The sequence below is a fragment of the Dromiciops gliroides genome, chromosome 3 (genome assembly GCF_019393635.1).
Source record: "Dromiciops gliroides isolate mDroGli1 chromosome 3, mDroGli1.pri, whole genome shotgun sequence".
NCBI lineage: Eukaryota > Metazoa > Chordata > Mammalia > Microbiotheria > Microbiotheriidae > Dromiciops > Dromiciops gliroides.
This window is the reverse complement of record NC_057863.1, coordinates 89,344,811-89,354,775: the sequence shown is the minus strand read 5'-3', so window position 1 is coordinate 89,354,775 and position 9,965 is coordinate 89,344,811. Positions and strand designations below refer to the sequence as shown.

Here is a 9,965-nt window from a genome sequence, read left to right as displayed (position 1 = left end):
CAACCTAAAATTCAAGGCTCATGTATGAAATTATAACCAGGGTCTTAGAAGTGAGTAGCGCTGTAAGCATCTAATCCATTGGAAGACTTCTTTAATTCAATAAACTATTCCTATCATCAAAATTTCCTGAGTCAATCATCATGGCTTTGGCCCTTATTAATGATTGTTTTCCCAAAGTCAAAAATTTCTGGATAATACAGGATAACGGAAACCACAAAAACTTTTTGCCAAGCCATAGTTTATACAATGCTGGGGTCAATTAAGAGAAGATCAGAAATGAAAGGGACCTTAGAGGTCATCTTATACAACACCTACATTTCAAAGATAACCTAGCACCCAGAGAGAGTCAAGTGACTTCCTCGAGGTGTTCCAGTATGTTAAGGAGCAGCACCAGAATTACACACTCATGTTATCTGGCCCCCGGTTTAGCACCTTCTCTACCATTCCATGCCACTCTAGATCCAAGGATCCATTCTTGATATAAAATGTATAAATGCTATTGTTTTCCAACAAATTGATTCTGGAAAGTCAGGGTAGTGTGAAAGTATGGCATTGTCTTAAGAGCACTGGACTTGAGAATGGGAGTTCTAAGACCTAATTTTGGCTTTACCATTCAATGGTTGTGTTATTTGGGGAAGTCTCTTTGGGCCTCACCTCATCTGGAAAGTGAGAAGCACAGACTAGAAGATGGCCAAGACCCTTCCAGCTCTAACATCTTATGATTTTGGAAGATGTAATCAATCACACATTCATCTTTTTCAGCAAGAGAATGGGCTTAATGAGAGCCCTTCTTCCAGTGCAATAAGTGAGGGCAGAATAAAAAATTAATTTAATGGCATATAAATGTTGGGTAAGGGAAAACATTCCTTGTGTTATCATCATCAGAATGTTCAGCCATACCCAGGCAGAGAATCAAACAGACAGGAAGGTTCATGGATTACCTCAAAGTCGGGGTAGAGAGGGAAAGAAAATCTTGGCTCAATGACATTTATGTTTCCAACAACTCTGAATAAAGTTAAGTTGTGAAAACAAAAACAAAAATATGGAACCCCAAGAACTGAACAAATCTCAGGCAAGCCTGAAGGGAAGTTTTTCACATGAATTCTCTAGGCCCTGGGAGACAGTCAACTTTTTTGTTCTGTGTCCAAATTTTCATTCTCAGTAAGTAAGTCATCATGATAGACAAAAGAGTCTTCCCTGGCGCTTCTCTTGCTTCTTTCTTGGAAAAGCTCTTCATTCTTTAAGATTAACAAATGCCTGTTGGGTGAAGGAAAAGACATTATCTTAGAAATAAAACATAGAGAATGTGTAGGATCCTCAGGTATAAGAGAACATGACTCCATCCCAGGTAGGATCTTAATTATAACCAGGAATGCTCCCAGATTCAAAAAGGAATATTACTTTTTTTCCCAAAGGTCTTTATTTACATTCTCTGGAGAATGGGCCATTCCCTAATGGGATGGCTGGAATATTACTTTTGATTGAATTTCTAGGACAGGAAATAAGTTCTCAACTGACTATAGTGATTTGGGAACTTAAAAAAAAAGTTTTATTGATGCCCACGTCTGACAATGTATACAACATTCTGCCTTACTTGTGTAAAGGGCTAAAATTCTAGCTATACTATCTAAAATCTAATGAGTGGTCGCCAATAAATTATAAGCTTTAGCAAGAGTATTTAAGTGTTTAAGTATTAAAGAGCATTAGGATCAGAGAGAAAGGTAAAAATCTTACTATTTCTAAGAGACCCCATCATCTGACCCACCATGGCAAGGTCAGGAACAAAAAGGACCCAACGCTTCCTCCTTCCTCCTAGAAGCCTCTTGTGAAACTGGGAACATTCCCCCCCCCCCCCAGCTCCAAGCTAACTGGCTGGTAGCCTTGATAGACAGTACCCACAAGCAAACGTTACTTCCTGATGCCAAGGACCTGACCGCATGGCTTGCCCTCAGATGCCTTCTCCTCATGGCAGAGCTTTCCTACAGTAACTCTCCAGCAGGTGGCATCATTCCAATCATTATACTTGCAAGGAAACTAAGGGACTAATATATATTTTTAAACAATTATTCAGAGTTTTAGTATTTTCATGTACATTGTTAATATGAATGTATGGATCACCTGGATTTGATGGAGCTGCCTTATTATCCAAATGGATTTTGTGAGATCCTGGAAAATGCCCTTTGACTAAAACTTTAGGCTAAACCTAGATAGCTAGCAGATAAGTTCACTAACTTCTTTCCCTAAGAGAATAAACAAACTTAAAAGCTCCTTTGAAATTCCCATTCACTATCTTCTTTTCCCAAGAAAGTAAATAGATCTTAAACTTTTTTTTTTTTTTTGCATGGCAATGAGGGTTAAGTTACTTGCCCAGGGTCACACAGCTAGTAAGTGTCAAGTGTCTGAGGTCAAATTTGAACTCAGGTCCTCCTGAATCCAAGGCCAGTGCTCTATCCACTGCACCACCTAACTGCCCCATGAAATTAAACTTTTTTTTTTTTTTGCATGGAAAGTAAATAGATCTTATTGTTCTTCTGATCAACTATCTAGACACCCTTGTCTTTGATAAAGACCTTCCTGTTTCCACATAATCTAACCATAGCATCTGCTTTAAATTGAGTTGTTAAACTGATTTGTATTGTTTAACTGCTTTACATTTATAGTATTTGCTTTGGGTTGATTTGTATCATGCTAATGAAGTTATTCTGTAACCAGTGAGCAAAGAAACCTTAAAACCCCTTAGAAAGAGGGAGTCTTTGAGCTCCCTTCTTTGGAAGGGTCTCCACATGATCATGCTTATATTTCTTCTTGGGACAAAATAAATTGGTATCATGTTTTTTCTGTCTTGTCTCTGATCTGTTTTTTCCTGTAGGAGAGACATTATGTTCTCTGATCTGTTTTGTTCATAGGAGGACAGGTATGGAAACAAATTGTAGGAGATATTGTCAAATTGTTTTCTCTGACCTGTTTATCATTATTTTTGTAGGATATAGTCAACTAAAACATATTTAATTCATTTAATTCTTGACAACATCTTTGGGATGTAGCTTTACTTTGAAGTATAAATGCTGGCCTGAAAGAGCAGAATTTCATTAGGCTGTAATAAAATATGAATCAAAGCCAGTAAGAGATGTCACACAAATAATAACTCAAAAGTTACTTGTATGCCCTTTAACTTAGCTATATAACTACCAGGTGCAGAGAGACATATTTTTGGGGGCATGACCATTGTGTGAATTTATTTTGCTCAACAATCCTTATTTATTACAAGAGTTTCTTTTTTTTTCTCTGAGTTTTTAATTGGGGGAAGGGGAAAGGGGGAGAAAAGAGGTACGTGATAATGATGTTTAAAAAAATAAAGCCATTGGAAAAAAATTTAATTCACAAAAAAGAATAAAAGAAAGCAAAGACAAGCAGGACAGCTTTGAAAGTAATGTGTGATACTTTACACTTTTTTTTTTTTGCGGGCCAATGGGGGTTAAGTGACTTGCCCAGGGTCACACAGCTAGTAAGTGTCAAGTGTTTGAGGCCAGATTTGAATTCAGGTCCTCCTGAATCCAGGGCTGGTGCTTTATCCACTGCGCCACCTAACTGCCCCCAATAATTGACTTTTAAAAAGAGATAATAGGAATAAAAATATAATTTAATGAGTATCAGGAAAATGCATAATCTTACACTTCAGGAAATTTATTTGAAATTTGATCTCCAGATCAGTTCTACTACAAACTAGTTTTAGGGAGCATAAATAATTTTTCTTTTCTAGTGGCAAAGATGCTTCCTAGAACAACTGTGGGTAGGCTCCCCACACACATATTGTCTCATCAAAAAGCCTCCCCACCCCACCCCTAACCCCAGTGTTCTCATTTTTTTTCTTATAGGTACATACCTCAGGTCTAGATTTTCATCCGTCAGGTTCTGTACCATAAATTTGTATTTTTCCTCAACGTCAATAAGCTTCTGCTGGAGGATGCGCTCCAGGTTAATCGCATGGTTTTTCTGAAAGGCATTTATTTAAAAAGCTTGCTATTCCTCTTCCCCAGGCCAGGGGCTGAATAAGACTGTCACAGTCCGTTAATGAAGGCAGCCTACTGTGCTGCAAATGTCACTGGGTTGGACTAGAATCTAGCTTAAACTGTGGGGTCGCATAACCGAACGTCGCAGGTCACAAAAAATTTGGCAACAGTCAAAGCTTATGTATACCTATATTATATACCTTATAAACCAGGGTCACATAAAAATTTCTCAGGCAAAAAGGGGTTGAGAGCTGAAAAAGTTGAAGAAGCCCTGGACTAAATGACCAAAAGTTCTTTCTAGGTGTCACTCTCTCGTGCTTCATTCACCTGTTATCCCCTCTCCTAAGTTGGAACTCACCTCTTTCTGAAGGTCCACTTGGCTTTGGTATAATGATGTATTCAGTGATTCTAAAATAAGCGATTGTGCCTGCAATTCTTCCTCCACAGCCTTTGTTAGGAGAAAGAGACTCAATTCAATTCCACATGCACTTATGGATTACCTACTGTTTACAGAACACTGTGCTAGGGGCTGGGGAAATTGCACAATGTATGGATGACATTCCTTGGCCTCATGGACAAACTTTTAATCTAGTAATAGACAAAATATATTGTGATTTCAAGCTACACTTAACCCTCATAGTGCTTTTTTTTTTTTCCTGAGGTGTCTAAGTGAATTACACTGGCAAAAAAAAAATCCTCACTTGCATTTTCAAGCTGCTTCTAGTGACAAACCTTAAAATCACACCATTGGCTGAGAAGCTTCAGAACTCCTTGAGAGGCTGATGCTTCAGCATCCCTGCAATGTTCCTAAAAGTTGAAGCAGTGTTGGTATAATGGAAAGAATGCTGGATTTGGGATTGGTTTCCTTGGGTTCGAATCCTCCCTCTGCTACCAATATCTCTATACGACCATGGGCATATGGCCTAATTGCTCTGTTATCAGTTTTATCGTCTGTAAAATGAGAAGTTTGGACTGGATGATGTCTGCGGTCCCTTCCAGCTCCTATATGAAGTATGAACAGGGCTTGAGTAGAGTTCTAGCAGTGGTAATGGGGAGGTTTTCCCCAATAAGGAGGCCTCCACAAGATGTATTATTGCGATGTATGGAGCCCAAAGGGAAGAACTGGGTGGTGAGGGTTAAAGTGCACATCCCTGTTTGAACCCTAGCAGAGCCAGACAACAAGTTCTAGCTCAAATTGGTCCATAAAAGCCATACATTAAGCTCACTTTTCACTAACAGGCATAAGGGTAAAGAATGGTCAAGGCTTTGTTGGCTAACAAGTTCTACAAGCCCCAGAAAGCTCAACTGTGTTCCAGTGGTTCAGATTCTTTGATGACCAGCGTTCTTGAGTCAGTCTACTTTGGTTCACTTTTTCATTTTGCTTACTTGTGTGCCAGCAATCACAAAGGAAAAAAAAATCTCACCTCCTTGGCCTTCTGTAGCTCTTCTAAATGCAACATATCCATTTCATGTTGTTTTAGGAATGCCTGAAAGTGATAGCGTATTGAAGGTGAGTCTCATGTCATTTCTATTTCTGACCTAGCACCATGGTGGTGTAAGGAATTAATTGTGATTTGGGGTTTCCATAACCTTATCTTTGCTTCATTATGGTCAGACTGAAAAAAAAATATAAGCTTGAAAAGCCTAAGAGAAGATGGGTGTGTACTTTGGAAGATAATTGAACAAACAAGAGGAACTCTGACTACAGGGAACATTTATTGAAACTAAGTAATTAAGCCTCCCCTGGTGGCTCCCCCACGCTCATGTGGGCCTGGCCAGATTATAATGGGGACAGCCCGTGTGGGTGTGCTGAGCCAATTGGAGACTCAGAATAACTAAGAACTGCCCCTTCCTGTGGGAGAGGCACTTAGAGGAAAAGGCAGTTAGAGAGTTTTTTCTGAGGGAAACAGGAAAGGAAGGTAGGGACAGTTAGAGGAGCTGCTGGTGTTTGACCTTCGGACAAAACCAGAAGAGATTGCACAGCTAATTCTCCTTAGAGCTACAGATTTCGGGTGTTAGTGAGTTTGTTTTTTTTGAGGCAAAGCTAGCTCTTTGGAGCTGGCTAGGCTGGAGGCAGGTTTGGGGTGCCTGTGGCTTTTTTACCCCAGAGATTTAGACATTGTTTCTAGTTCTATTAATCTTCCTTGTGTTTTAAATTTGTTCCCATTAATAAACCTGTTTTGTTTTTGAAAGAGGCTGTTTCTTTTCTTACCCCAATACTACGGCAAGCTGCCCAATGAACTCTTCCCATACTAAATTTGGCCCTCACAGTGGAGTGGAAGGAACATTGTATTTTGAAGTCAAAGGACCTGGATTCAAATTCCAGTTTTGTGACCTCACTTGAGTCACCTTAGTTTCCTCATCTGTAAGATGGGACAGAGGTTGTATTCTCTAAGGTCCCATCGAATTCTGTGATCCTATGTTCCAACAAGACTAAATCAAACAAGAAACACAGAAGAAAGCATGTCCCATTCGCAAAGATAAAACATAAACAAGAGAAAACTTCCAATCCATCCCCTAATTCAACCTAGCCGATAAGAGAGACAGACAGAGGCAGACAGAAAGAGAGACAGACAGAGAGACATAGAAAGAGGGCCCAGGTATGAGTTGGCTATGATGGGATGATTTAAAAAAAAAACAACAGAATTAAGAGGTGAGAAAGAGGGATGCACTGGGATCAGCAACCTGCTCTACACAGAGCAGGACTTTGGTTATGAACTGGGGAAGAGATTTTTTTGGTTAGATAGGACAAATAGACAAAAGATCATAAGCAAAGGAGACAGTCCAGGTTCAATGTGGCCCATGTGGCATTTGCTCAGCAGGGTTGTGTTCTCTGTTAGATGAGATCATTCTAATGGATCTCAGTTGTTCTTAGGCTCAGAACTTAGTCTTCTGACCAGTATAACAAAAGACAGATATCTCTAGACATGTCCAGATGTATCTTTGTCTCTCTTCTTAGGAATGTCCTAAATGAAATACCCTTATATCAAACACCTTTTATAAGACAGATATGATCCTGATATTGTTGTTTGTCCTTCATTCTCCAAGAGGACCATGACATCGGGGTGATGTCATGACTTGCATTGAATTGGATTTAAATGAGAGAGGGCTGTGTAAGGTCACCAACCTCACTCTCACCTCTAGAGCTATCTGGGTCAAGTGGTAATATATATATCAGGATGACCCCGGATGTTTAAGGCAATTGGAGTTAAGTGACTTGCCCAGGGTCACACAGCTAGTAATTGTCTGAGATGAGATTTTAACTCAGGTCCTCCTAACTTCAGGACTATGGTCCTGATACTCAAACTACAGGGCTATGGAGAAGGAGGGGGCAGCTAGGTGGTGCAGCGGATAAAGGACCAGCCCTGGATTCAGGAGGAACTGAGTTCAAATCCTACCTCAGACACTTGACACTTACTAGCTGTGTGACCCTGGGCAAGTCACTTGACCCTCACTGACCCGCAAACAAAACAAAACAAAACAAAATGGAGAAAGAGAACTATAGTCTAATCTCACTAATGAATACTCATGGAAAACTTGAAAATAAAATTTCAGTGTAGAACCACCTATCCACTACCTCCTCCCAAGTTCTGCTCACAAGTTGGGTTTAGAAGTCATCCCCTGTGGGTCCAAACTCCTAAAACGGTAGTTACACACACACACACACACACACACACACACACACACACAAACTTTCAATAGTAAGCCAGAAGATACAATTAGCTCAAAGCAGAAGCATTTACTGAAATAGCACCCTAGCTTCAAATTATCCCCTTCCTCCTCACCCTCAAAGTATACACTTTTACTCCTCCTTTTTTTAATGGGGCAATAAGGGTTAAGTGACTTGCCCAGGATCACACAGCTAGTAAGTGTCAAGTGGCTGTGGCTGGATTTGAACTCAGGTCCTTCTGAATCCACTGTGCCACTTAGCTGCCCAAAAGTATGCACTTTTCATATCTTTTTTTTTTTTTTTTTTTAGTGAGGCAATTGGGGTTAAGCGACTTGCCCAGGGTCACACAGCTAGTAAGTGTTAAGTGTCTGAGGCCAAATTTGAACTCAGGTACTCCTGACTACAGGGCTGGTGCTCTATCCACTGCGCCATCTAGCTGCCCCAAAAGTATGCACTTTTAAACAAATACAGCATCAATGAAAAGAATGGGCATGCATAGAAACAGCATATACTAGTAGAGAGGTACATATGTGGCCAACACAACTAACACCTCAGGCACTGCAGGGCCCTGATACCTTTTTTCTTCTCAGAACATCTCCATGTTGCTGGCCCTGGGTGCAGTAACTCAGCTGGGTTGGTCAATCTAGAATCTCTGCACCTCAAATCGACTTCACAACTTGACTCTCTGGGCCTGTTCTCTGCCGGATATGCCAAATGCCACTGCTGATATCAACTGGCACCCTGGCAGAGGGGTAAGGGAAAAGCCCGAGAGCATTTCCCTTTAAAAGAGTCCACTTCTTCCTCCACAGTTGGCTCATCTCAAATACCAGTGATGAATCCTTCCCCAGGGCTTGCTCTTGCTTTTATTTTTATCTTTTTAATTTTTTGAGGCAATTGAGGTTAAGTGACTTACCCAGGTCACACAGCTAAATTAGTATCTAAGGCTGAACTTGAATTCAGGTCCTCCTAACTCCAGGGCTAGGCTCTATCCACCCCACCACGGAGCTTCTCTTTTCCGTTCACTTCTAAAAGGCTATTAAGGATGTGACTGATTCTTGGCGAAACAATGGTTCATTGCCCTAGGATTCTATTAGGTCAATTTTTTTTTTTTTTAGTGAGGCAAGTGGGGTTAAGTGACTTGCCCAGGGTCACACAGCTAGTGAGTGTTAAGTGTCTGAGGCCGGATTTGAACTCAGGTACTCCTGACTCCAGGGCTGGTGCTCTATCCACTGCGCCACCTAGCTGCCCCTAGGTCAATTTAATGAATTTTCCCACAACTTCTACAGGAGTAAATAAGTGTAGACATTTCTTTACACATTCTATCCGCTTTACATGAGCAAATGTAAAACTATATGTCCAAAATATTATTCACTATTGTCAAAATGGATTTATACTCGGGATGCAAGGGTGGTTCATCATTAGGAAAACAACTAAAATAACTAATCGTATAAGTAAAAAGAACAAAAACCCCTCACACAATTATACTAACAGATGCCCCAAAAGCCTTTAACAAAATAAATTGCTCATGTATAGTTAAAAACTCTAAAAGCAATACAAATAGAAGGGTCCTTCTTTAATATGTTCAAAAGTATACGTCTAAATCCAAAACCTAGAACAAACTACAACAGCAAAATGATGGAACATTTTCCAATAAGTAAAGGCATAAAGAAAGTGTTCCCAATCTTCCCGCTATGATTTAACATGGGTTCTAGAAATTTTAGCTATAGCGATAAGACAGGAATGAGAAATAAAAGTATAAGCATTGGCAAAGAGGAGACAATGCTGATAATATCATTATTTATTTGGAAAACCCAACAGCCTGAGAAACTGGAGACTTGGTTGCCACCCTATGAAGGCATGAAGAGCAGCAAAGAGAAAGGACACATCCTTCTGTTCCTTCTCTGGATAGCCAGGGGAAGCGAGGGTGAAGTCAGCCAAGACAGAACTTATGGGAAAGGGTCTTCCCTACAGAAATCTGTGGGCTGATAGCTGACATAGTGGATAGAACAATGGGCCTGGAGTTGGGAAGACTCATCTTCTTGAGTTAAAATTTGAGCTTAGTCACTTACTAGCTGTGTGACCCATGGCAAGTCATTTAACTTCTATTTGCCTCAGTTTCCTCAGCTGTGAAATCAGGGTAATTCTAGCACCTATCTCCCAGGGCTGTTGTGAGGATCAAATGAGGTAATATTTGTAAAGTACTTTGAAACCTGTAAAAGTGCTATATAAACGTTAGCTATTGCTATCATCACAATGTTGTGAACCATGTGCCTTGACGCCCTGGA

The 9,965-nt window shown here is 40.2% G+C and overlaps 1 protein-coding gene across 1 annotated transcript in view; it reads right to left on the bottom strand.

Moving 5' to 3' along the window:
- Positions 1–840: 840 nt before the first annotated feature.
- The window catches only part of FLACC1 (flagellum associated containing coiled-coil domains 1), a 42,802-nt gene continuing 33,677 nt past the window's right edge, over positions 841–9,965 (bottom strand). Inside the window, exons 13-16 of the mRNA XM_043998922.1 lie at positions 5,435–5,497; positions 4,369–4,458; positions 3,884–3,993; positions 841–1,257 (exon numbers count right to left, since the gene is read on the bottom strand). Coding sequence (XP_043854857.1) covers positions 1,125–1,257; positions 3,884–3,993; positions 4,369–4,458; positions 5,435–5,497 — 396 coding nt within the window. The 3' untranslated portion in view covers positions 841–1,124. The remainder of the gene's footprint in view (positions 1,258–3,883; positions 3,994–4,368; positions 4,459–5,434; positions 5,498–9,965) is intronic.